The 27538-nt window shown below is 33.1% G+C and overlaps 5 protein-coding genes across 8 annotated transcripts in view; 1 reads left to right on the top strand and 4 right to left on the bottom strand.

Annotated features, from left to right (window-relative positions):
• The window catches only part of LOC21407185 (interactor of constitutive active ROPs 2, chloroplastic), a 5343-nt gene extending 727 nt beyond the window's left edge, over positions 1–4616 (bottom strand). Inside the window, exons 1-5 of the mRNA XM_010109288.2 lie at positions 4263–4616; positions 2800–2905; positions 2103–2280; positions 405–1823; positions 61–273 (exon numbers count right to left, since the gene is read on the bottom strand). Of these exons, the coding sequence (XP_010107590.2) occupies positions 61–273; positions 405–1823; positions 2103–2280; positions 2800–2819 (1830 nt within the window). The 5' untranslated portion in view covers positions 2820–2905; positions 4263–4616. The remainder of the gene's footprint in view (positions 1–60; positions 274–404; positions 1824–2102; positions 2281–2799; positions 2906–4262) is intronic.
• A 7931-nt stretch (positions 4617–12547) lies between these two features.
• On the bottom strand, positions 12548–13115 carry LOC112093791 (low temperature-induced protein lt101.2). The gene is made up of 2 exons (XM_024172981.1): positions 13035–13115; positions 12548–12631 (listed from the first exon to the last, which is right to left on the bottom strand). Exons 1-2 carry the CDS (start codon positions 13113–13115, stop codon positions 12548–12550), a joined length of 165 nt encoding a protein of 54 aa, XP_024028749.1.
• A 2401-nt stretch (positions 13116–15516) lies between these two features.
• On the top strand, positions 15517–16431 carry LOC21407184. The gene has a single exon (XM_010109287.1). It carries the CDS (start codon positions 15517–15519, stop codon positions 16429–16431), a length of 915 nt encoding a protein of 304 aa, XP_010107589.1.
• A 380-nt stretch (positions 16432–16811) lies between these two features.
• On the bottom strand, positions 16812–19787 carry LOC21407183 (ribonuclease P protein subunit p29). Its single transcript, XM_024172970.1, has 8 exons — positions 19591–19787; positions 19266–19301; positions 19025–19095; positions 18607–18872; positions 18314–18382; positions 18094–18152; positions 17662–17763; positions 16812–17469 (listed from the first exon to the last, which is right to left on the bottom strand). Exons 1-8 carry the CDS (start codon positions 19769–19771, stop codon positions 17360–17362), a joined length of 894 nt encoding a protein of 297 aa, XP_024028738.1. The 5' UTR covers positions 19772–19787; the 3' UTR covers positions 16812–17359.
• Positions 19788–21731: 1944 nt separating this feature from the next.
• Positions 21732–25847, bottom strand: LOC21407182 (protein IQ-DOMAIN 1). Of its 4 annotated transcripts, none has more exons than XM_024172947.1 (6): positions 25509–25847; positions 24828–24931; positions 24388–24702; positions 24017–24238; positions 23533–23652; positions 21732–22742 (listed from the first exon to the last, which is right to left on the bottom strand). In XM_024172947.1, exons 2-6 carry the CDS (start codon positions 24900–24902, stop codon positions 22038–22040), a joined length of 1437 nt encoding a protein of 478 aa, XP_024028715.1. In that variant the 5' UTR covers positions 24903–24931; positions 25509–25847; the 3' UTR covers positions 21732–22037. The 4 variants fall into 4 exon arrangements, with proteins under 4 accessions (XP_024028715.1, XP_010107587.1, XP_024028716.1 ...); XM_010109285.2 differs by having other exon boundaries at positions 25518–25847; XM_024172948.1 differs by lacking the exon at positions 25509–25847 and adding an exon at positions 25391–25469.
• Between the last annotated feature and the right edge of the window lie 1691 nt (positions 25848–27538).

The following is a 27538-nucleotide window of genomic DNA, read 5'->3' as shown; positions in this document are numbered from 1 at the left end:
TAACGCCTCTCTCTCGGCGGCCCTAGCTGCCTCAACGGCTTCCTCATTAACTCTACTTGCCTCATTCTCCTTCCTCTTGATCTCCATCTTTAGCATCTCATTTTCTTCACTTATACTCTGCAACTGTGTCTCCTTGTCCAACAAACTGGCCTTCAGCTCGGCCAAAACAGCCTCCGACTTCTTCAACCCCGCCGCGAGTTCAGATTCCTCGCATTGCCCCGACAGATTCTTCCCGATTTTCAACCTCAATCCTTCGTTTTCCTCTGAAATACTCTGCAATTCGGTTTCTTTATCCATTAATCTAGCTTTCAACTCTTCGATACTCGCCTTTGCTTGCTTCAATTCCGCTACCAATTCAGCCTCTTTCTGCACCGACTCAGACTTTGTACGCTCGAACTGTTCACCTTCCTCCACTGATCCGACTGGACCTTTAACCTTCTCAACTCTGCTTCCATCTCCGAATTTGCAGCCTGCGCCGCATCTAGCTGCTCAGTCACCCGCGCAGCCCTCCTTCCGTTCTTGTTGGCCTCCTCCGTTGCGTATCCAAGCTTCATTAAAGCCTCTCTCTCAGCGGCCCTAGCTGCCTCAACGGCTTCCTCATCAACTCTACTTGCCTCATTCTCCTTCCTCTTGATCTCCATCTTTAGCATCTCATTTTCTTCACTTATACTCTGCAACTGTGTCTCCTTGTCCAACAAACTGGCCTTCAGCTCGGCCAAAACAGCCTCCGACTTCTTCAACCCCGCCGCGAGTTCAGATTCCTCGCATTGCCCCAACAGATTCTTCCCGATTTTCAACCTCAATCCTTCGTTTTCCTCTGAAATACTCTGCAATTCGGTTTCTTTATCCATTAATCTAGCTTTCAACTCTTCGATACTCCCCTTAGCTTGCTTCAATTCCGCTACCAATTCAGCCTCTTTCTGCACCGACTCAGACTTTGTACGCTCAAACTGTTCATAAGCATTTCTAATCTGCAATGTGCTTCGGATAAACTCTTCCTGATAACGCATCTCCGCTGCGTCTAGCGCCGATCTCAACTGAGCAACTTCTGATTTCGCGGAGCTAAGCTCAGATTTTAGCTCATTCAGTTCTTCACTTTCTCTGCGGTTTTGGCTGCTGCCATTGATCAGTTCCGCCTGGAGTTTGCTCACAAGACCCTCCAAAGACTTAACTCGAGTTTTCGACTGCTCGAGCTCTGCAGACAAGGAGTTAAAAGACTCCATTGATTTCATCCCGTCTTTGCGCAGCATTTCTATGGTCGAATTCGCGGCTTCCAACTGTGCCTGAGTCTTGCTGACTACTTCCATGGCCCGAGCTTCAGATTCCTTGCAATCCCCGAGTTCGACCCTCAGCTTCTGCACAAGATCGAGAGTTTCGGACAGCTCCAGCCTTAAATTCTCGACCTCAGCATGCGCAGACTCCACATGCCTGCTCTGGTTGGCCTCGGAATCAGCCACCCTCTCCAGCTGCGCCTTGAGCTTCTGAATTTCATTCATGGCGGAAGCAAAAGCAGAGGAATCCATGGAATGCTGCTTCTGGACAGCCTCGAGCTCGGACTGCCACGCCTTGTCTCGCTCCTGGGAGAGCTTACGGAGCTCCTGAATGCGGTCATCCTCGGACGTAGATAGCTCCATCAGATGCTGCTGCGACTCCTCAAGTTTCGCGGACATTGCCAGCATCTGGCTCTTGGCTTCTTCAGCCTCCTGCTGGGCTTGTCTCTTCCATGACTCCGCCGAGTTCAGTTGGTCCTTCGCCTTCTTCAGATCCTCCTGGAGTTGAGCGAGCAGCGACTCTAATTCGGAAATTCTGTTCGACCTCTGCTTCTTTTGAAGATCAAAAGCCAGAAATTTGGGAATTTAGATAAAAAATTCAGTATCAGTAATCAAAGTCTGCATCAAATACAATTATTTTAACCTATTGGCTCATAAGTTTGAACAGAAATTTGAATGTTTGTTAGAAAACCTGTAGCAAAAACTTTTGAATTATGGTTTAAACTACAAACTAAACAACATGTTTGAATTTCTTTTTATCTACATCTTGTTCCGCATCAAAAAGTCAAGAAATTTGCTCTGAAAATCATAGGTTATGATCAAGTCACATACCTCAGATACAGGACTCCGGGGCGATTTACGGTCGAGGACTTTGGGACTAGATTTCGGAGTCCTTGTTGCCTTGTTAGGAGATGAGACCGAATCGGCATCTGATCCTGACGTCTTGAGTTGGCGCGCAGTTCGCGGTGTTGCTAGAGATTTCCTTTGAGGCACTTCCAAAGAACCAGCTCTGTGTTTCATATTCAGAGGGAAAGCAATTAATAAAAACAAGCATACACACATTGCTAAAAGTGAATGTAAAGAACTATCAGTTTCAGCTTGAATGATATGAAAAAAATTAAGGGCATATCTCTCACTTTTCTTCATTATAACAACTAAAAAAAGCAGGAAAAATCAAACATAGTATAAATTTATAGATATATATTCACTACTATATGCATCTTTTTTAGGTAAGGCAACAAAGCAATCTGATCTGAACATGGGCATTGCTCTATTTGATCATACAAGAGAAACAAAATTTAAAAAAAAAAAAAAACCTTTTTCATAACAATTTACAGATAATATCACCAAATACATTTTTCATAACTCAGTAAAACAGTTGGAGATATCAGTTAACTGCTCTTTTTTTTTTTTTAATTCCTTTCAACAAGTAAAGAAATATAGAAGGAGAGTATTGGAGAAAGAAATAGTAGAGAAATTAAAACATAACAAAATAAAAGCAATTAACTAACAAAACGAATAAACTCACTTTGATTTTGGTGTCTGCATTTCTTCTAAATCTCCCACAGTGAAAAAATATATATTGTACGAAGATTGATGAGGTCCTCTTTAAAATACGCCCTGACCCACAAGACCTGCAAATATGTTCAGAAAAAAATTTTGGCTTGAGAAAGAATCAGAAAAAGAGAATATATATCATATATATGTACACATAAACAAATTTATGGGTCATTAAAGAGAGCCACCTCAGACCTGTATTTGAGTGCCAAAACCTAACAAACAAACAACACACACATCCCTTCAAAGAAACTCCACAGAAACAACCACCACTACTACCAACCAAATCCACAACACCAAAAATTTAAACCCAAAAAAAAAAAATTAAAGAAATAAATAAATAAACGGCATTATTAAAAATGTTGTACCAAAATAATTCATTGGGTACTATTAAACGGATCCTTTACTTTTTGCCCTCCTTTTTACTTCAGTGCTTCTACTATGCCCCAAAAACACATATAATTAAAAGCATGATGGGCCAAGGAGAACTAGTAATGACAAGAGCCAATTTTCATCAATTATTTTTTTTAGGGAAAAAATTTCATTTCATCAATTATTAAAAAAGAAAAGGAAACCCAAAAAAAAAAAGGCTAAACATTAGTGTGCAATGTATTTATCTAGAGCACAAATAAGACCCCATTTCTCTAAGTCAACTATTTTAGGTAAACTAAAAGCAAGGATCAGACAAAAATCAACAGAAAAGAAAAATATGGATATTATTTAATGTGCATTTAAGTCCAACAACTGATTTATTATATTAGATAAAAAGAAAATCAGGGAATATTTGAAAATATCAAAACCTAAGACAATCAGACAATGAACTTGAAACGAAAAACTGAGAAAAGGATAAGTTTTCACTTTTTGTTCTCATGTTAAGAAAACATTTTGGGCCTTCAAACTTGTTGAGCCTTAAGCGTCTAAACGTTTAGATCTAATGCCACACCAGTTTAAACCACCGTTCTGAAGCAGCCAAGTACATGAAAAAAAAAAAAAAAAAAAAAAAAAAACCCCTTTGAGCTTAAGAAGAAACAAAAGAAAAATGTAATCTTTCTGGTCAAACAAAGTACTTGAGAAAAAAAAAATGAACAAACTCTAACTATTTTTGTCCTTTGTCCAATAACACTTTACAACATAAAACCCTGCAATATAAGCGCCTTGAAACTCCCTAACAACAAACCCATATTTTCGTTCCAAAGAAGTTATAATTTAACAAAAAAAGATGAGATTTTTCCCCATAAAGGGAACACATTTGAGCAAATATGAACTGGGTTGTCAAAGACTCAAAAGTTAGAAGAAAACCCAGATGAGGGAAGTCTCTGAACACTCAAAAAACGCATTGAACGAAAACAAAAGACCAAAACCCATTTCTCAGAAGAGAGAGAAAAATCCAAAAACCCAGGTAAGAAGATAGTAAAAAGTGAAAGAAAATGATACCCAGTTGAGGATAAATCTCTGTTTCAGCTTCCTCTCTGAAGATTGGCCCTTTGGTCTTTGGTCTTGAAAAACCCTACTTTTTGGACTTAGTAGTGAAGTGGTAGTGGGTATTACTGTTGTCTCAGCATAGGGAAAAAAGTGGTTTTTGTGGGTGTTTGGTTTGGTAGTGTTAAGTTTCTGATGAAGCTGATTTTTTTTTTTTTTTTCCTGTGCTCACTGCCCAAGTGAGAGAGAGTTTTTCTTTTTCTCTCTCCTCTTTACCTGTCTTGTTTTTGTCAGTGGTTGTGGGAGTAGAGCGAGAGACTTTAGAGAGAGAGAGACAAAAACGTCTAATGTAGCTTAACGCTCTTCTTCTTTACGGACGCGCTCCCTTTCTTTCCCATTTTGGGTTAAATTCCATTTTCAATCCCAAATTTATAGTCAAACTATGTTTTAGTCCCTAACTTGACGATAAATTTTCCAAACTTAGTCCTCTTTTCCATATGATTGTTACAATCTCGACGGAAAAAATGAACGTTTTCCTTTTTAAAAATAATGCCCTTAGATGTAAAATTATAAAATTAACCACCATTAAATCGCTAATGATACTCGTGTGTCTTTTCTCCACAAAATTTAAAGAGTTTAATGGGCAAAAAGACTAGAGGGTCTAAAAAAGAAGAATACAAATAATGTTGAGGCTTATAAAGCTATTAAGGAGTCATCCTGTTTAGTTCGCTGATTTAAATTTTTAATTCGAGTTGAGATGTAATTTTATGTGAGAGCTTTTTACTGTAGTAAAAAAGTTAAATGTGACTGTTTGTGAGAACCTTTTACTGTAGCAAAACTCAAATTCTAAACTTGAATCAAAAAAGTTAAATGTGACTGTTTGTGAGAACCTTTTACTGTAGCAAAACTTAAATTCTAAACTCGAATTAGCGAAATGAACGGTGTACTTACTAGTGTTTTTGAAAAGGCGTATGCACGTTTAAGTCGTACAATTAGTGAAGACATGACGAGAAAATATTGTCAGTTTAGAGATGAACTGTAAAGGATCAGAACCATTAACACAAATGGAATGTCATAAGGTAGCTCGCGTGATGATGAAAGATGATACTTTAGTTTCATATATTTTTAGTATTCCTGATGACAAAAGATATGAGTGGGCTAGAGCACTTCATGCTGGTGATATTTAGGAGTAGTTTCATTTCATGGTCACATTGAATTGCACTACCTAATTAAGATTATACTTAACTTTGTTAAATTATATTAATTAGGATTTTGCTTGTCTTGATAGATGATGGATGTTATATACAGGTGAATCTACTAGTTATGGTGCTCGATTATATTTTGAGATTAGATGAGCATTTATGTTGTATCTTTGCATGACTTAAATATTTGTATATACGTACTTAGATGATATATTAGTTCATTTTTACTATTAACATGGGTCAAAATGATTAGTTTACTCAATACATATCATGGCCAAAATTGATCATATATGAAATGCATTCAAACACAAGTACAAAATAAAAGCTCAGTTATTAACGTCTTGTCTTGTCCAAAATAAGCGGTTAGTAGATTATATATACGTAATAAACATAAGTGATACTTTATTTTTAAATAAAAAAATCAAATATTTTTGTAATCATTAAAATATATATATTTTTAAAATTTTATCTTTCAAATAAAAAGTTTTTTTAATAATTAAATTATTTTTTACTATTTTAATTAATAAAATATTAAATTATTGATGATTAGTTGTCAAGGGTATTTTTGTCAAAATATAGTTTAATTCTATTCCATTTTGTGGTCAACCAAACAACATAATCTTTATTCAAGTATTAATTCCACAACTCTAACCAAATTAAAAAATCAGTTTATGTTACAACACATTATAATTTCATTCTATTACTATTTTTATTATCATTCTCATTATTATTCTGTCACTGCAATTAAACGTACCTTAAAGTTGGGACTTAACATTTATCTTTTAGTCATTAACTCTATCGTTTTCAAACTTTCTTAATAAGCGACAATGTGATTCTTAAAAAGAGTAAAAAAGAACACCATTTTTAACGACTAAAACAACATTTTTTATCAACATGGAAAATAAACAATTACTACCGTAAAAATTCCACATAGATATAACCCTACTTTCTTTTTTCTCTCTCATCATAGTTCATACACGAGAACAATATTAATAATAATTTGCGTCTCATTCATTTTACTAATGAAAAAAAAAAAAAAAAAAACTCTCACACACGACAATCTACGAGCTGCGTAAAATTTTATGGGAAAGTGTAACAAACTCACTGCCCACTGTTTGTCCGATCCCAACAAACTTTTAAACAAATGTGCTTTTCAATCTAAACGAGTTTTCATTTTAAATTGTGCAATTGAAAGAAAAATATTTCCACCTAAAAATTGTTTGAAAGCAAAATGTTAGTTTTTGCTTTTTTAAATGAAAGCTATCATTTTGAGGTATGATTTTTATATGATTTTATATTTAGACATGTATAACAACAAATTAGATATCTTGTGATCATAGAAATATTTTAACTTTTTTATGTATGTATTTAATTGTTAACGAGTTTTAAAGAATTATGTGTTAGAGCATTAATAAATATTTTTATTTGTACAGCATAGTCCTGTAACGTCAACTTTTCTTTAGATTTTACGGAGAAATTATTCAGTTTATTGAGTGTATTATGTCATTTTGTTTATAAGGTTTATCCGTTTAATGAAAATCCAACAGTTAGATGGAATTTGAGGTTAAAAACGACGAGTCCGTTTGGTTCATGGATTAGAACTATGAGATTAGAATTATTTTCAATTTACGTGTATTTTTTATGAGAAAAAATACTGTAACGAATTATGAACCATGATTCAAATCAGATAACGAATCCTCCAACCAAACGGGCTCATAATAATTGGGTAATCTAATAAAAACTACTTGCTAATCCCTTAACAACTCATGGTTTCTTTGGATGAATTGATAAATAAATTGTCATGATCACTGTGTTTTTAACCACCAATAACGACTTTCTGTTGGCTATCGTCAATTTGACTATGACCTTCTTTTTGGCTTATCCTCTAAATCAAATTAATGCGTGAATCCCTTTTTGTCAAATCATCATATTAGACTTCCCAAAACAAATTTAAACTGCGAAATATCCCTTCATTTTGTTAATTTAAATCACAACTCAAATTTTTTTACAATTTTTTATCACAAAAATTTTAATTTAATTGTTTTTATTATAACTTTTTCTCTCACATAATAAATTCACTTTTTAACTCAGGGTCCGTTTGAAATGTATAATCAAACTATGATTCTTAATTCTGACATTTGAAGTTCAAATTTTTATAGGAGAAAAACATTATGACCATGTTCATTTCACCGATTCGAGTTTTACTACAGTAAAAGTTATCAGAAACAGTCACATATAATTTTTTATTAGTAAAAAGTTCTCACATAAAGTCACATCTTAACTCGAATTTAAAACTCGAATCATCGAACTAAACATTTAAGTTTGAGTATATAAAACAAACGGGCCTCAAATTCTCAACTCAATACTATTAAAAGAATTATATCATACGTATGATTATATATAGGTTTTAGATCAAAATCATTTTATAACTAAGTATAAGGCCCCGTGATGAAGCTTGTTTGGTTGGAATAATATTATTTGCCAAACATATGGAAGAAAAAAAATTGGTACTCAATTACTTAAAAACAAGTTGGATCACAAAACAATTTAAAAACAAGCCTAACAGCTTGTTATTTTAACCGCGTTCTAAGTTGATTCGGTGAATCAAGCATGCTTCAAACTTACCCCATATAGCTCGTCTCTACTGGCTTACAGTAAACGATGTTACTTTTTTATTTATTTATTTAAATGTTATAATTATCATTTTCTATCCTTGGTTTTTCAATGGAATTTCAGAGAGATCCAGATTTTGTTGATCCCCAAGTTTTGCTTGGATTCTATTTCCAACGACTTTTAGAACTTAAGCACGGGTCAATGTAACCATTTTTTTCTTTGTTATAATGACCATGCTTAGAATTGATTCTGTTTTTATTTTTTACGTTTTTTAAGAAAAAAAAATAAAAACGTTTTTAAAACGGTATTTGGTGCAATAAAGATAAAAAATAAAAATAAAAATAATTTTTTAATTTAGTGTAAAATGAGAGAGAAATGAAAAACGACTTTTTTCATTTTTTATTTTCGTTTTCTCCTCTCTCTAGCAGAGAGAAAGAGATAGAGATATTAATGGATTTTTTTATACTGAAAATAATCTCTTGATAAAATTACCAAACGCATTTTTAAAAATAATTTCTGTATGAGATTGAAAACATTTTTATTTTCTTTTTTATACAAAAAATAAAATCATTTTAGAACGAGTTTTAAACGCACCCAACGATTTTTTTGTTTGTTTGTAACGGTACATATGCATAAATCATAATATATAAATGCATGTCACGGTCAAGATTTTAACCATGGCACATATAGCACGTGCTAAGCCTTTATAAGCCTCAAGTATAGTTGTGTTAGTCACTATAGGCGTGGGCGTTTGTGAGCCATATTGGTCCCTTTTTTTTTCCCAAGGGACCATGGATTCAAAGACATCCAATAGTTCCCTCAGTAGGATATATTTTGGTATTTCAACGTGTTGGAATATATTGTATAAAATTATCGTGTCGATAGTCTATTAATCATATGCGACTCTTAGAGCTCGTTTGGTAGAAGAGGAAACCGAAGGAAAAGAGTAAGGAGTGGCGTGAGAGGATTAGCAGGACTTTAAAACCTACAGTTGTTCAGTTAGAGTGGAGGATTTCATTTGATTATATGTCTTTAATATCTTTTTATTTTTTTCTCCAACCAAACAGGGTTTTAGACTCCTCTGTTTGGTAGGACGAAGGCGAATAAGAAGAATGGATAGATTGGGAAGGAAGTAAATATATCAAAGAGAATTATAATAATTCTTAAAGTTATTTCATAAGAGAAAGAGAAAAATGACACGAGAGTTGAATAATTATTTATCTAATAAATAGTTCTTTTATAGCTCTTATTGATGGATTTATTGATTCTATTTTTTCTAATGAAAGGTGCGTTTGGTACGAGGATTTAAATCAGAGTGATTCTAATCATGATTTTAGAATTAGAACAATGATTCATAATTTTGGGTTCAAATCATGATTCAGAATCATCCAAACTAAACACTAATTCAGAATCATGATTCAAAATCACTGCAAATAAATACTGATTCTGAATCAATCTACCAAACACAAGTGATTAGATTTTGTGAGTCCGGGGAAGGTCATCATTATCCATCTATGTCCTTCCCTCTATCCACCCTTCTCTTTTTTCTCATCTCTCTCCGACTAAATAAACTGTCAATATTCGCTCGTAAAATATATTAATTCATTAAAAAAAAAGAAATAATTATGATTATTTATTCTAGTTATTGATTCCAATAACATAAGAAAACTCAACGGTGATAACCATCGATGGTAATACACGGCATTGTTTGAGGAGATTCGCATATCTTCTCAGCTTAAATTCACGAGGTCTCTAAAATGTTAAAAACAGATGAAAGAAAAAATGATTTCGTTTGAGCAGAATTATTGTAGAGGAATATATATGTCTTGCACAACAATAAAGTAAATAACTGTTCTTGTTCCCTTCCTTTTGCTTTCTCGACAAATCCAAGAATGAAAAATAAAAATAAAAAGAAAACAATTAAGTGTCCCCCCCAAAAAAAAAGAAAAAGATATATTTCTTTTCGTATGTTTTAAAACCCTTTTGCTTTGTTTGTAATGTAAGCAACAAGCGTTATTATTCTAAAACGGCCTATAAATATTTTAATGTCATTTTCCCAAAAGGAAAAGCAACTAAGAGAAGCAAACAACATATTACAAACAATTGTGATATGTTTGGAGTGGGGGCCACACATTAGCACTAACTGATTGCTGAAATTTGCATGCAAAATTTTTTTTTGTTTGATTTTCTTCCTTTGGTTTGTTGAGCAGTTTACAAGAATCTCAGTTTGTTTTTTTCCACATCTATGGCCCAGAAACAGCTTGGCCATTACAGCCAATCTTAGCCATTTTTTCCCCTTAGAATAAACAAGACAAAGGTCTCAAGGCCAAAGGGAATCTTTTTGTCTCCAAAATCATGCCATTGGGAAATCAAGCTTTGCTTGAAATTGAATTGCAGCCTTGCATTGCACATTTTTTGACATTAGAAGTGCAGAACTCATGAAAGATTTTGGATCATTTTTTATCCGTCAGATCATATCATAGACGCTATGTAAAATCAATGAAGCATAATAATTCTTTAAAAGTTTAGAATTATTTTTCTACACCCTACTGATAGAGAATCATCTTTACTAATTTAGGACACTTTTTTTTTTCTCTGTTTATTTCAGCGATAATTCTTCGATATGATGATAAAAAAAGATATAGTTTTGTTTTAATATAATCTAATTGGCGATCCAAAGCTACACAATACTAATAAAGTACTATTTTTCTAAGTGCCCTGTCACCAAATTTTATTTTATTTTGCATGTTATTTATTTTTCCTCTTCGTTCATTTCACCGATTCAAGTTTAGAATTTGAGTTTTACTGCAGTAAAAAGTTCTCAGAAACAGTCACATCTAACTTTTTTATTACAGTAAAAAACTCTCACATAAAAACACATCTCAACTCAAATTAAAAATTCAAATCGACAAATTAAACAGGTCCATCATTGTCCATTTGTAATACCGTATGGGGCAGGCATAATATATGTAGAGACAGGCAGAGCCTAGCAAATGGAGGACCCCCGTATCATTAAATATTGACCAAGGAGAAGTTAAATAATGCACCGATATTGCAATCATTTTCTGTCATCCATGCCCTGCTGCTTATTATTTTTAAGGACTTCTGTGAAACATCAGATATGATTGCCCACCACATAATTTTACAGACTTGCACGTTTATATCATCAAATAGCTTAGAAAAAAATATTAGAAGCTTGTTTGAAGTTGTTTTCGTTTTTATTTTTTAAGTTTTTCAAGAAAAAAATAAAAATGGAAGAGAAACGGCGTTTGATACAATTAAAAATAAAAAACATAAATATTTTTTAGTTTAGTGTAAAATGGGAGAGAAATAAAAAATGACTTTTAGTCATTTTTTATTTTTTATTTCTGTTTTCTCTTCTCTTGAGTAGAGAGAGAGAGACATTAATGGATTTTTTTATACTGAAAATAATCTCTTGAAAAAACTACCAAACGCATTTTTAAAAATGATTTATGTCTGAGATTGAAAACATTTTCATTTCTATTTTCATACAAAAAATAAAATCATTTTAGAACGAGTTCCAAACGCACCCTTTGTTCATGTCTATAAACCTTCTTTCAGAGTTATATCTTTATTCATGAATCATTAGTGAGCATTTACACATGAAAATTGGTGCGGATCCACTTTCTATTAATGAATATGAATAGTAATACTCAAGATGGTATTGAACACCACCGGTTGATCCATTATAACATTGTTCTTTACACATATATGCTCTTTCTTAAACAAATATCTTAAAAGTTTAAGGGCTTGTTTAGTTCGCTGATTAGAGTTTTAAATTTGAGTTGAGATAAGACTTTATGTGAGAGTTTTTTATTGTAGCAAAAAAGTTAGATGTAAGTGTTTTTAAGAATTTTTTACTGTAACAAAATTCGAATTCTAAACTTAAATCGGTGAAATGAACGGAACCTAAATGATTGATGTAAGGATATCAATTCTATCCTTATTTATTGATGTTCGAATATTGTAGTTTAAAGACCGGCATATTTTCATCAAGTATTGTGAAATTGCATATTTTATGTAATGTCACGGTCCAAAACCGTACAAAATACCAATAAATTCAAAATATTCTCCTAATTCTTCAATGCACAAACAGGCCTAGAAAATTAGTTAGAGAAGAACAAATATTCAAATCATTGGCCTGATCAGCTAGCCATATATATACATTTTCAAATCAATTATTGGACTGTGGAATGGATGCTTTTATTATAAGTTGAAGAATAAGTCAAATGGCTAAAAAGGATTTTCAATTATTCATAGGTTGGATGAGAAACTGACAGAAAAACGGACACTGATAGTCTTAAAAATGACAAGGAAAATACAATCATCAAATCAGATACATTAAAAGGACATATATAGAATCTTCAAATACATGCGTCACTATCGCACAAAACAGAATAAATTAAATATTTAAAAATATTAATTAGCACTAAACATCAGAATTTGATTCAAAATCAAACCTAATCATCTAACTAATACATAAACGGCATATATAATTCCTGGAATGTAGCCCAGCAGGGTCAGCAACAAACAAATCCAAAACTCCACCTGCAAATTTTGAAAATGACCCAATAATATGTCATGAAACACACGCTCATTGGTGAAAATTATAAAATATTAAAAAATAAAAAATAAAATAGATGGGGTAGGGTACGGAAAAAGTACCCTTCCCAGTATTTTATATTTTTAGAATTTTATGCCACTTTAATTTCAAATCTAAAATAAAAAAAATTATGGTATCATTCAGTTATTCGATTTGAATTTTTAATTTTAATTTGTTACACATTTAATTTTTTCTACTACAGTAAAAAATTTTCATAAAAAAATTATATTTAAGTTCAAATTGAAAACTTAAATCAAAGAACTAATGAGACCTACAAATAAAATATAACTTGATGAAAATCTGATAGTTCAATTCAGTACGAATATTAGAGGAGTCAAGAGTCGTTACCCCGCAGCCATAACGGAGGAACACACCCACCGGTGGAAGAAGGATAGCAAGTAACACTTCTATGAATGTCTCGGAGCCCATTTTGAGATCAAATTTTTTTCACTTGCAGAGGTAAAATGTGGAAATGGCCAATTTGGATGTGATATTAAGCTTTTCAATTTGGGAGCTTGGTGAGATGAGAAAATAATGCATCTAGTTTGACGCAAATTAGCTGGTTTCATGCAGGATTGAATGGCCAAGTTGTGTGCAAATCATACACGTGACATGCAGTTAATTCCAAAATTTACACGTAAAAGCTCCTTTAACAATTTGTGGTTCTTCTTAAAAGAGACTTAAATTTGCTTTCCAATTTTTTTTTATCTTAATTGACATCTAATATCTAAATATTAAATTAAGGAAAAGTTAGTAAAAAGGATATTTTAAATTTTTTTAATGATTGACACAATCTAATTGATTAGACACTATTTTACATACTAAAATTGGATAAATTATTTGAATTCTGTAAAAAAATGTTTGCTAGTTAGCCACTAGAATTTTAATCAATTAGAGATTGAAATACGTGATTATGTAAAAAACTTATATCATAATTAGTAGATCTTAAAATTGACGTGTAAATTTATAACGAGATATTTATCAATATATATATATATATATACTACTTCTTTTTTTATTATATAAAACTATATTTCTTGTATATTTTTGGATGTTCGAATTTCGTACATTCAGATTTTAGATTCTAAATCCACATTAAATTTATATATTTTATGTATGATCCCTTAATCCATACATTTACTCGTTGCATTTTATAGATAAACCTGTTGAAGCAATCAAATGAATTTCCTCTTCGTCTTTGTAACTCTAGAGTGATATTATGAGTTGGACCATTTGAACAGAATTCAAGTTTGTTTATTTTTGTTAAAGAAAAAATAGTAACAAAAAAAAAAAAGTAAAAACCACACTGCATATCAAATTTATAAGTGTAGAGTTGAAATATAACTTTTTGATCTTAGATATATTAGGAATAGCAAAAATTATACAGTAATAATTATTTTAATGATATTCGGTCAGTTTCTTTTCATAAATTTAAGTTACAATTCAACTTTTTTTATTAGAGTGCTTTCCTTTTATAAAAGTTTAAATTTCAGTTAAATTTTCTGTTTAAATCTATGAGCACTCTCTTAATATTTACACTACCATTATGCAGTACAAACTTAAATTACATGTTTAATTTTGAATTTTAAAATAATGTCTAAACAACCAAATCATGTCACGTCATTTAAAAAATTTTAAATGCTTTTTACTTGATTTTTTCATACTTTAAAAAATAAAATCTAATAAATGATATGACAAAGGGCGCGTCTATTGACACAATCTATTCTACTTTTCACATTCCTTTTTAATAAAATGCTTTATTATTAAATTACCCATTAATAAAATTACTCTTAAGGACAATAGTATTTTTTATTAAAAAAAAAAAAAATTCATTAGACACCCACCACCTTTTTCAAAAATTAGTGTTTATTTGTCTTTTTTAAATTGCTTTCTTTAACGTGGATTTTGAAAAACTCTCTTAACATTGATTGTTTATAAATATATATATTTTTTCAGTTTTATTGCTTTTTCTTCGTCTTTTTTTTTTCCCCTTTTGGAGAAGATGTTTCTCCTTGTTTTTTAATATCTCAATATTTACTTGAAATAATGTTAATATTTATCCTAAAAGATACTCTAACAAAACTGCAACAGCTTTGCCGATTGCCATTTTCCCTTTCATTTTTTTTTTCAAATGTCGATATGAATTCACATAGTTACTACTTTTATTATCTTAATTTTTACTATTCGTAAAATCTTCTAGATTATTTTGCTATATTTCAACATACTAGTAAGAGAAAATTACTGTAATTACTCTTAAACGTGCACGAGTCTAGATTTTTACCATTTACTCTTAAATAATATAATTTTGTTACATTTTTTGTTAAGAAAAGAAAAAATTAAGATCCATACACCTTTCTCTAAAATGCCGAAAAGGTTTGAACAGGCCTCCTTCAATTCGCAAATTCAAGTTTTTAATTCGAGTTGAGATGTGATTTTATGTGAGAGTTTTTTACTGTAACAGAAAAGTTAAATGTGACTTTTTGTGAGAGTTTTTAACTGTAGCAAAACTGAAATTGGTGAAATGAACGAGGAATTTGTCAACCAAAACTTGGGCCGGTTTCACACGTCACGAGTCAAGAGAAGGCTTGGATTTATTATGGGATATGATTCTGACCATTAATACAATCATATTAGTTTCCACAATTACATACTTTCCATAATTTAAGCATTGACAATTAACAGAGAAAAACATCCCATTTTGTATGAATTGCATTAAAGTTAATTGCCGAAGATTGAGTAACAAAAGTGGTCGTGTTTCTTTTGTTTTTTAAATCAATACACATTCAATAGTACGTTTTCCTTTTCTCCTTCTCTCCCTCAAAGAAATTCTATGGCAGAAAAGTGCATAATAGCAGCAACTATCGCTCTCTTGGTATGTCATCCTCGGACAACCATAAAGTGTTTCAGTCCTGGACAGAGCGACACAAAATCCCCTAAGCGACACAAGCCAAAGCCAAAACCAAAGCCAAAACCAAAACCAAAACCATCTAATCTACCAAAAGCCTTAAACCCAAATGCAGAACAAATTCCCTTCCAATCCAAGGAAAAACTCAAACCCAATTCTAGTTTTTCCTCTACCAACAATTTCTCTCAAGGACTTGTTAGTAATAAGGTCTCAGAAATCTTTAAAGGAGACCCTTTATTTGGTACCATTGAAACCATAATCCGCTCAGGGTGGCTTGACAAAAGAAGCCTCAAAATCAAGAAGGTTTTTAGAGTGAGTCACACTGTACGGACTATCTTCATGTTTGAACAGTACAGGCACAAATTAGAACTCAAATACTCAAATGGTACTAGCGGTTTCAATGAGAGGTTGGCGGTTGATGGGAATGAGATATTGCAGTTCCATGGTGCAACTATTTCTTGTTCTTTAGGGGCGACCTCGAATGGATTATCGTCCGACGTCTGCGAGAAGGAAGGTTGTGGAGTCTGTAGAATTTTGGCCTCAAATTTCTCCACTGAAGATGGATCAGTTTCATTCTTTGAGAAGAGTTGGGAGGCTCATGAGAAGGTGATTGCAAATGGGGTTTGTGCAAGGAAAGCCATTGTAGTGTGTCGGGTTATTGCCGGTCGGGTTATTGCCGGTCGGGTTGGCCGTTGTGACCAACGTGGGCTAATGGATGGAGAAGAAGGCAGCTTTGATTCTGTAGCGATTGGATCATCTGGGAATCAATCCAATGGAGGGGAAGAGCTATTTGTTTTGGATCCGAGGGCAGTGCTTTCATGCTTTGTGGTCACATACTAGTGTCTAGAGAGTAAATAAAAGAAGGAACAAAACTGTTAGTTATCACTATTGGTGATGCAGTCATTGTAGGTAAATTGGTATATTAGAACTATCATATTGCAGTGCTACTACACGTTTTAGTGATGTAATGAATAGCAGTGCTCTAAGAAGTGGAACAACTTGGGAAAAGTTGGGTATAACTAAGCTTTAAACAAGCTATACTACTTTTTATTATTGTTTTTTATAGTACAAAAGAGATCTCTCTTTAGAAGTTCTTTCTAATATGGGCAGATTGTTTTGCTATTTCTTTATTATAGCTTCAGTCTTCAACTCATAGTAGAAATCTATGATGTGATCATAATTGTAGACAATATAACTTCACAACAGATTAAAATTTTATAAACAACGTGTTTTTTCTTCGGTAAAAATCATATCATATATCAAGTTTCATCAGACTTTGTGTGCAAGTTTCAATTAATGGAGAGTATTGCATCGTAAAAAAATCTATCACGATTTCTTTAGTATATCAAGCAATTACAAAGATACCAAACATAAGATCCCAAATCCAAATGCATCATTATACAAGAAATCGATGTAGTCATGCAAATTTACTCCGAGTGATGTGTTGGAAAGTAAGGACTTTGCTGTTATACAAATTCATTCTAGTAGCTTTTGCAAGATCCAAAAAGGCCATATAACCGTATTTGGGAACCGTATAAACATCTATGCCAAGTTAAAAGATGCCACAACTTTATGAAAAAACTTGAATTGTTACAAGATTAAAAACACGTGCTATGTTAGAGGCTTCAGTTTATGAGGAAGCTTTGTTAAAACAACTTCCTAGACCAGACCAAAGAGAGAATAAAAACATCACTACCACCAAAGATTAGCCTAATGAAGAATCATCCACTACAGAAATTAATGCGCTTATCTGATTTCTTCTGCGAGTTCAAAATTGGCGCATCAGCGGAGTATCTCTTGAAGTGAGTTTGTCTCCTTGCAGTGTAACCTTCCAGCAATCGACTTGGAACACAAAGACGGAAAACTTTTTGGGGACAACTGCAAACAACCCTCCAGAATATTACTCATCATCTAATTTTTTAAAATAAGTTCAGAGGGTAAGAAATGCGAGTGCTAAAACCAAATACAAAATTTAGCAAGGCTTGTTCAGGGACTATTCAAGCAGATGCACTAAAGATCTGATAAAATCATAAATTGTTTCAACTCTGAACAAGATAACAAATAAATTACCTCGGAATTTATCGTCTTGAGTGATAATCCCAAATGTCTCTGCAGTTTCACGAATCACGATACCACTCACCCCAGTGAAAGAAGTTATTTTACACTCAACAACTGACAACAAAGAGTAAAGTAAGTTTGAAACAATAATAAGGAAGAACAACGCAAAAGTTTGGATTACATTAAGCAAATTATATTCTGCAATGTTATGGTTTAGACTGTTTACATCCAATTAGAGGAATGGTGGACATAGCTATGCATGAGAATCGTCTCATAACAAATATAGCTATTAAATTTCCCGAGATATGGTTAAAAAATATATAACAATACAAGGAAAGACCATTAGTCCCAATTTCCCGAGATATGGTTAAAAAATATATAACAATACAAGGAAAGACCAACTCACTGCAAAACTACCATTACAAATTATAATAGGACCATTACCTAAAATAATAGCACCATGTAGATCTGCTTCCATAAGACATTGAGCGATCTGATTTTTTCTGCAAGGTTGAACAAAACTACCATTACAAATTATAATAGGATTCAAAAGCAACTATTCATAAACTTAAAAAAAAAAACACGAAGCCTTCTCGAAAGAAGAACTAAAGGTGAACAGTGTAAAAACCAACTCACTGCAAACCAGCAAAGAAAATCGTCTCACCCACAAACTTTAAGAAGCTGGGTCATGTAATCTTTCCACATCTCATGCATTGGTTTGAAGTTTTCATATCTGTAATCCATACACAACTTAGCAAGGATTAAGGGGAAGAAACACTAAAAGGGCAGATGAATCAAAAAGTTGGTTATTATTTACCTGATTTATCCTTCCATGCTCTATTAATAAATAAAAAATAATAATAAAAAAAAGAAAACAAAACCTAGACTAAAACTTGGGATAGAAAAAAAGCAGTGCCAAACACAATCAATGATCAAATATTGGCATATTAGACTCACTTATGGAGCTCTCGAGGCAAATCCAATGATCCATGCTTTTTATGTTGCTTCATTGACATGTGCTTTTTCGAACGTTTCGAATGGATTTGCAAAGCCCTGAGTCGAGAACCGGTAGGCATTCTCCGTCCTTGAACATAATTATCCAGCAGGATCACATTGTCAATCTTTTTGCTTCTCGATCCTTGCATGTACTTCTGAGCTGAATCGCCGTTTTGAAGAAGATTATGCAAAATCTTATCAACTTTGCTTTCTCTTCTACCAGAAATCTAACATCTCACACAAAGCAAATCATGTCAAGCCAAGAAAAAACTATAAAAATCTACAATAACCAAACCCTTTTAACTGTACATTCTAAATCACAGAAATTTCAACAGTTTTATTCAAAAAAAAAAAAAAAAAAAAAAGAAAAAACCCGGACATTGGTCGTCAATAAATTCTCATGAACTGATTGAGAAAGGTTTGAGTACGTTGGATCATTTTTGTCAACATCTGCATATAGAACACTCAAAGTCATCTCTCTTTTTTTAAATAAATAAAATCAAAGTTTTCTCTTTTACATCACAAATGAAATTTATATGCCTTTTTATTACTTACAGGACTTACTTTTTTCATCAATTAACTAGAAAAAGCAGAAATACACAGAGAACTAAAAACAGTACCTTCTAAAGCAAAATAGCCTGAGAAAGTGAAATTCCCTACAACAGATAGGAGAACCAATTAGATTATATAAGCCTGGGATTAAAACCCCCCAAAAAAGGCATAAAACTAATATCCGAACATGAAAATTTAAGACGCAATACGAACTAGGGTTAGGGATTTCCATTCAAACCAGAAATTGCTTCAAAAAAATTCAAGCTTTTGACAAAATTTCACTCACATTACGTCTAAGAGCATCCAAATTTCTGGATTATCCCATTAATTCGACACAAAAATGATTTTTTTTTCCAATGGGAAAGAAATTGGAATAAGGAAAAAAGGGAAAACCTTTAACTGACGAATCAGTGGAATTGGAGTGTTTTCCATCTTCTTGGCTGGAGGTAATAGCGGTCTGCTTCTTCTGGTGCAGAGCAAGTTCAGCTTTGGCAGATGCGAATCTTCGCTCTAATGCCTCCAAACTGCGTTTCTTTTGATCTTGAGGAACTCTATTGTTATCAGGAGTCGCCATTGAAACAGAGCTCACATAAGCCTAGCTTCTTCAATGACATGTTAAAACCAATAGGAGAATTTGGTTAAAATAAGTGAAAAAGTAAAAATACAATTTTTTTAATTTTAAATATAAATTATTTTTAAAAATGTATTTAATAATTTTATTAAGAGATTATTTTTAGTGTAAAAAAATTTAATAATGTCTTTTTTTTTCTTTTTTTTTCTTGAGAAAAAAAAAACGATTAAAAATTATTTTTTATTTTACACTAAATTAAAAATTTAATTTATTTTTTATTTTTTATCTTTATTTTACCAAACCTCATTTTAAAAATATTTTTATTTTTTCTTTCTTAAAAAGGTAAAAAATAAAAATAGAAACCATTCCAAACACCACGTTCATTTTATTTACTAGTTGTAATGCACGCCCAAGAGGGCATGCTGGCAGCGACACTTCTACGCTTTGAAACATGCACGTATATTTTAAGGATATTTTAGTTTGAAATATTATTTTTAATTTTTGAAATAGCAGTACTATTAAGCTCTATTGATAATATATGACTTTTATATACGTAGATAGATGTAGATTTATTTATTTTATTAAATGGGGTCTAGGTTTTATTTTTTTTTTGTTTTATTTTTTTGTTTGACTTTTGCAAACTTAACCGCACATTTTTTAATTTTAATATATATGATTCTGATGATTGTAATGGAACCGGCAATGGAGCCAATTAATGGACGGCAATCAAGTAAATTAATTGAAGCCTAATTGAGAATAAAAAAGAGCTTAAAGTTATTGATTAAATTAATTTAAATAATGATTTGAGAATTTAAAATTATCTTTGCGATCACAAGCGTCTAATTGTGAAGTTAATTTGACAGGGTGATTAGTGCCTAACAAAATTAAAAATAATTTTGAAGGCAAAGTTCTAAGAGGGCAAAAATTTGGGATCAGTTCCTTCTGGTCTTTTGAAATTCATTAAGAAAAGAGCATGATCTAATTCCACTCAAACAAAAAAAAAAACCCCCTAATTTTCATTCACACCATCACAAATCAAACGCTATATTCTATCAATAATACATTATCTTAAAAGTGAAATTGGCCTCGTTTATTTCACCGATTCGAGTTTTTAATTTTAGGTTTTTACAGTAAAAAGCTCACAGAAAATGTCACATCTAATTTTTTTTCTACTACAGTAAAAAGCTCTCAGAAAATGTCACATCTCAGCTCGAATTGAAAACTCAAATCCGCAAAATGAACAAGGCCTAATGTCAAACTTTATACACATTTGTGAAGGCAAAGTTTTAAGAGGGCAAAAGTTTGGGATCAGTTTCTTCTGGTCTTCTGAAATTCATTAAGCAAAGAACATGTTCTAATTCCACTCGAACAAAAAAAAAAAAAAAAAAAAAACCCCAATTTTCATTCACACCATCACAAGTCAAACGCTACATTCCATCGACGATATGGGATCTTAAAAGTGAAATTATAAAGTGTCAAACTTTAGACACATTTGTGAGAAAATACTAAAAAAAAACCTTATTGTTAGACGCATTGTGGGAAAAACAATAACAAACATTTCTATTGGTACGAAATTCAACGTTCATTTCACCAATTTGAGTTTTTAATTTTAATTTTGTTACAGTTAAAAGCTCTCATAAAAAGTAACATCTAACTTTTTTTACTACAATAAAAAGTCACATAAAATTACATCGCAGATCGAATTGAAAACTCGAATCCGCGAACTGAATAAATGTGTTCAGGGGTTTCAACACAGTAAAATGATATTCATCTCGAGTCGGGATGACTTGGAATTAGAGGGCCTGTGGGACCCACAACATTCCGACTTGGATGAACAGAAGCGCCCTTGGGCAGGGGGAAGGATTTAGGTGGTGTCGTATATTCCCATTTTTCACACTGATATGCAAACAATATAGGAGAGCAACAGATTTAGCAGCAAGAAATGAAACATTTTCTAAGTGTTAATAATAATACATTCAAGTGGCATAAAAAGGGTTCTTAGTTCTGACATTGGTAACAAATGTTATTGGAAAAGGCAAAGACCGTATGAAACATAAATAAGACAGATATATAAATAAACAAATATGAAACACATATAAAAGAAATCCCAACAGCCCCTAAACACTAATTTTACCCTCACCACCCCAACACTTGGAATTAATAAATTAAAATAAATCATATGATTCACAAAATGAATATAAGCCTTTTATTTCTGTTTCCTTTCCCTTTGTGAAGCCGTGAAAATCCCTTCTTTTGTTGATTGCTATCATCAACCACCAATGCCATTGCTCTCACTGTTTTCTGTAACAGAAGCTACAGAACTGGTGTCCACCTTTGGCGGGCCCGAATGCCGCCGTGCCTTGGCAGGGGAGGGCGGGAACGACAACCTTTTCTTTGCAGACTCCACGGGTCCCTTCTCCGGCGTCCCATTTTTCTCTGCTCCGAACGGGCTCTGCATCCTGGACTTGGCCCTTGCAGACTCAGTTGGTACCATGTAACTCGGAAGCGAAGGAGAGCTGGCAAGGCTCTCGTCATCTCTTGCCGTTGCCCCGCCAACGCTGTGCCTCCGGAACCTCTCTGACTGCAGGCTGGCCATGCTTCTAGTGTCGTCATCCGGCACCCTGCCCACCCTCGGGCTTGCCGACTTCACTTTCTTAGATGGCGTGGAAGAGATCGGCTTCGTAGGAGTGGAAGGTGACTGGAAGACGGAATTGCTTGGCTTTTGACTGCCTGTTGGGGAAGAAAGCTTTTCGGAGTTGAGAAGATAGCGGGCGTATGATTTGTTGATTTCCCCACCAGACATGCTGCGGCTCTTCACTGACGAGCTGTCGTTGTTTGAATCTTTATCCGTCGCACCACGACTCTCCCATGGCCTGGCAGCCATCCACCTCTCCAGCCAGCTCCAGCCCCAGGTGGGGTTCCTCGGGTCCATGAACATTGGATTCACAGATCTTGAAGAATTCTTCAAAGTTTGCTATAACAATAATCCAAATCTTAAACTCAGAATTTTGCAACATGGTAAATTCATATACAAGGAACACAAAATCATAATTTATTAGTTTCTTAGGTTTAATAAATAGTAAGCATTTAGCATTTGTCTTCATCATTGTCCATAATGTGAAATGTAACCATAACACTATGTTTGGTAGGAGTGAAAAAGTGAGGGGAAAGAAAATGGAGGAACGGGTTGTTGGGTTGTTTGGTAGGAAAGAAAAGTGAATGAACAGGAAAAATAAAACGATAAAAGCACATGCGGGCGGACCCCACAAAACCCCACAAATTTTAATCCATCCAAAGATAAAAAGAAGTTTTTCAACTAAAATATCACAAATAAACAGGTAAAATAGTAATTGTCCAAATCATTCATTATTCTTTCGTTCCTATCATACCAACAACATAAATTACATTATGCTTCCAATTATTGTTATTTTTCATCTTGTCTACCTCTCTTCTTCCTACCAAACAGAATACTAGTAATAGTATTTATGAAGGGAATTCGACGGAGTAAAAAATGGTCACTCTAAAGCTTCAAAAAAACCAAAAGATTTCATGATTATTGAATAGCTTCAGAACATAACAACCACCATGAATGTCTTAATTGCTCACCAGTGTTCCATATGCACAGGGCCTAGTCACCATTGGTAATTTGGTACTAATTCATTGAATTTTTTTCTTCTCTTTCATTTTTTCTTTTTTCTCTTTTTTCGCCTTCTAATCTTTAAGAGTGCTCATTCATGTAAGATGTTAAAGAGTAGAAGGAATACCTGATGAGAGAATGCATAAGCCAATGCTCTTTCTCTCCTCATAGTTGCTTCATATTTGCTAAGCAGGCTTGCTTCAATTTGTTCCTTGGACTGTATACTATCATCCCATTCCTCCCCAAGCTGTTACATTTTTGAAAAAGCAATGTTAGTGTCATGCCAATATATATATATATATATATATATATGTATATAACTTGACCAGATATTTGACACTGCCTAGGAGACTTTATTTTGGTGTAGCATAGTTATAGCTATTAATTAACAAGGGCTGAATCAGAAAATTGCAATCCAAAATCAAATTCAACAGATTTTACCATCGCTTTGAGCAAAAAAATATATATATTTTTTTAAAAGTTAATACTTGGTGGTTTAACTTATAAAGATAACTGGCTGCCAGACCAACAGAATAGACTATAAATTGTATTGCTCCAATTATTAGCGAAATCCATATAGATAAATAAGCGAACAAGAGAAAGAAAGAGACCCGCAAGTTCTCGAGCTCTTTCGCGTGTTTCTGCAAGAGTTGTCTCTGGAGAGCCTGGTTCTCCTCTAACATCCTGATCCTCCTCGAACGAATCTGCGACTGCACCCGAGCAAGAGTCTGCATGCACTTGAGGGTATTTGCGCCTTGACGTTTCACAACGGACCCCTCCATCAGTAACTTCAGCCTCACCAACCCTCTTAAAGCGCGCAACGCCCTTCTTGCCTGAAAAGTTTTACAACACAAAGTCATCACAGCCACCACCACCAAAAGCGTTCCTATTTCCTTTTGTTCTTATAAACATACAATTAACAAAATTAAATAAATAAGAGGTCCACAAAGTAACATGATGATTCTCTGGGGAAATGTCATACTAGGTATCCTCGGAAGGCCGTTTGAATCTTGATGGCGGCTGCTTCTTCCCCTGATTTCCCGACAAACCGAGAAACTCGAGGGGGTTGGGCAACCTCTGGCGCAGCCTGAGGAGCAATGACCGCAGGCTTGGGCACCGCAGTCAACGCAACCGCAACGGGATTCTCGTGGTTGTGCTGTTCAACCTCCACATTGGTCAACTTCACCTCTTCTTGCGGAGGAAGAGGAGGCAATGTGACGGATTCTGCCGGGGCAGCATCAGAATCCGAGTGGTGTTTTTGCTTCCCAAACCATTTCTTCTTAGACTTACTTGATTTCTAAAGAATGACATTACCAAAAAAAAAAAAAAAAAAAGGTTCCATAATAAAGTCATTCACCAAACCAAAAAAAAAAAAAAAAAAAACCCACATTGTTTGAAAAAGAAACAAAATTTCACACTGACCTCTTCTCTCTTCTCCTTGGAATCAGGACTGAGAGCTTTCTTCACATTAGAAAACCAATTTCCTTTCCTTCCCATCTTCTTATCATTCCCTTACTTAGATCCTTCTGAGTAATTCAAAATACAGAATTTAACCATCAAAATAACATAATAATTGACCTTTTCAATAAACATTTCAACAAGGGAAAATAGAGCAACAATCTGAGAAAGGGTTTATGGCACAAAACATGAACAAACATTTTCAGATGCTTGTAATCTCTGTGAAAACTACAAATCTTATGCACTACATTGGATTGATTCTCAGTAAAACCGAAAAATCTGCCTTAATTCAACCAAATACATGTATTTCCAAACTTCACAAAGGTTTTTCGACCGCTATACAAATAAAGTTTACAACTTTAGTCATCTCTCTACAATGTCTCAGCAAAAAGAAGGAAATGGAGCAAATGGGCAGCTTCAAAAATCAAAGTAGAGAAACACGCAGATTCTAGAGAGGGCTAATTTTCAAACAAAATCCGTGACCCATTATCACTGTATGAAAGAAAAACAGATTTTTTTTCTCTTACCCAGAAAAGAAAAACGAGAAAACAAACCGTACACGCACCCCAAGAACAAGTTGAGGGGTCCAAAGAAAGAGAGAGAGAGAGGGAAAAAGAGGAAAGAAGAAGAAAAAGACGAAGAAACCTTGCTTACAAAGTGGCAGATCTCAAGGAAGCTTGTGCAAACTTCTTCACAAATGAACCGCTTTTTCTTTTTTTCTTTTTCTTATATGTTTCTCCACAAAACCAAACAAAAAGATTTATTATTTAGAGAGAGAGAGAGAGAGTGGTGGAAGGAAGGAAGTGCAGAGCCACTTGCGGGTTGACCCTTCTCTTTCTCTTTCTTCTCACTTGTCTTTCTCTCTCTCTTTGTAGTTTGTTTGTATAGAGGGAAAGGAGAGGAAAGGAAAAGAGAAAAAGGAAAAGATCAGATCTTGGGAGAGAAGATTTCAATGATTATGATAGAATATGAAGAAGAAGAAGAAGAAGAGGAAGAGGATGATGAAAACGGAAGGAAGGCAGGCCAGCTGGTTTCGTAAATGTGCCCCCACTCCTCCTTTGGTGGGTCCCACTTTAAATTTAAAATGTATTAACAGTGAATTACAAGTCTCTTTCTTTCTTTCCTCTTACTTTGGATCGAAAAGCATCAGATACTCCCAGTCTCCGACACTTCTTTTGTTTTTCACTTTTACTTCGCGGCAACTAGAAAAAGTGTCAAAACAGTTTGTAAACACTAATGTTGATGTTCTGTTCCATCCGTGTATACTTTTTTTTTCCCATTAATTATATATACATACATATATATATATATATATATGAGATTTTCATTAGTAATCTTGATTTCATTAATATTTATTCTTAAACTAATATATCTCTTAAATTTAGAAGATTTGATATCAATTTTATAATTAGTGGTTCTATTCACACCGCTCTTTTTATTCTTCACATCTTTCTCAATTAAAAATTTCTTATTATAAAAAGGCTCATAAATAAAATGACAAAAAAGACAATAAATTTAATTATATAATTAAATTTTATTACAAAAAGAAAATTAAAAAAAGAGTTTTTTTTTTCTCTCCACACTCCCAACATATCATATTCTCAAATTATAAACTATTTCTATTTCAAATATACATAACTAAACCTTAATTTTCACTTTTCAATAATTAGTTTTCTTTACTATTTATTGTATGAAGTTTTTGCCGTGTTTGAAATCGTTCTTTTTTTGTTTTTTACGTTTTTTGAAAAAGAAAAAATGAAAAAGATTTTAAAACGGCGTTTGACACAATTAAAGACAAAAAACGGAAATGAAAATAATTTTTTAGTTTAGTGTAAAATGAAAGAAAAATTAGTCATTTTTTATTTTTTGTTTTCGTTTTCTCCTCTCTCAAGCAGAGAGAGAAACATTAATGAGTTTTTTTATATTGAAAACAATCTCTTGATAAAACTACCAAACGCATTTTTAAAAATGATTTCTGTCTGAGATTGAAAACGTTTTCATTTCCATTTCACATCTAACTTTTTCGAATTTAAAATTCGAATTTTACTATAGTAAAAAGCTCTCACAAACAGTCACATATAACTTTTTTGCTACAGTAAAAAGCTCTCACATAAAATCACATCTCAACTCAAATTCTAAACTCGAATCAGTGAAACAAACGAGGTCTAATCAATATTGATTAGAGGAAGTTCCAGATTGTATTGTTTGTAAGTGCCGATGCGGTTTTCAATTAATCTTTAATAATCAATTTTATTTTCAAAAAAAAAATTTCGTATTGTACTCTATCAAATATATTGGAGTCAAAATCAACACCATAATACAAGTCGACTAAAATTAACTGGCTGAAGAATCTACTTAAGAGACATTAACAGAAAAAGTACGACGACAGGAGATCCGTGTCGAACATTACGGATAAATCAGGAAAAAATGCTCATTGAAGGCTACGAAGTCCAATCTAGTTAAATCCAAGGCACAAATCAAATCAATATTGAAGAAGAAAATAACCGCATAACAAATAAGGAAAAAAAGAAGAGAAAAGTCAATTGAAGAAAAAGAAAAGCATCTCAAAGAAAAAGGGAAACTAGAGATCAATAGATGACAGCCGGACATTCTGTAAGGATTGATGACGCATTTTTCCGGGCAGTCTCCTATAAATAGGGGTTAAGAGCATGAAT

The sequence above is a fragment of the Morus notabilis genome, unplaced genomic scaffold (genome assembly GCF_000414095.1).
Source record: "Morus notabilis unplaced genomic scaffold, ASM41409v2 Scaffold342, whole genome shotgun sequence".
Taxonomy (NCBI): Eukaryota; Viridiplantae; Streptophyta; class Magnoliopsida; order Rosales; family Moraceae; genus Morus; species Morus notabilis.
Note: the sequence above shows the minus strand (reverse complement) of the source record. Positions and strands in the feature narration are given on the sequence as shown.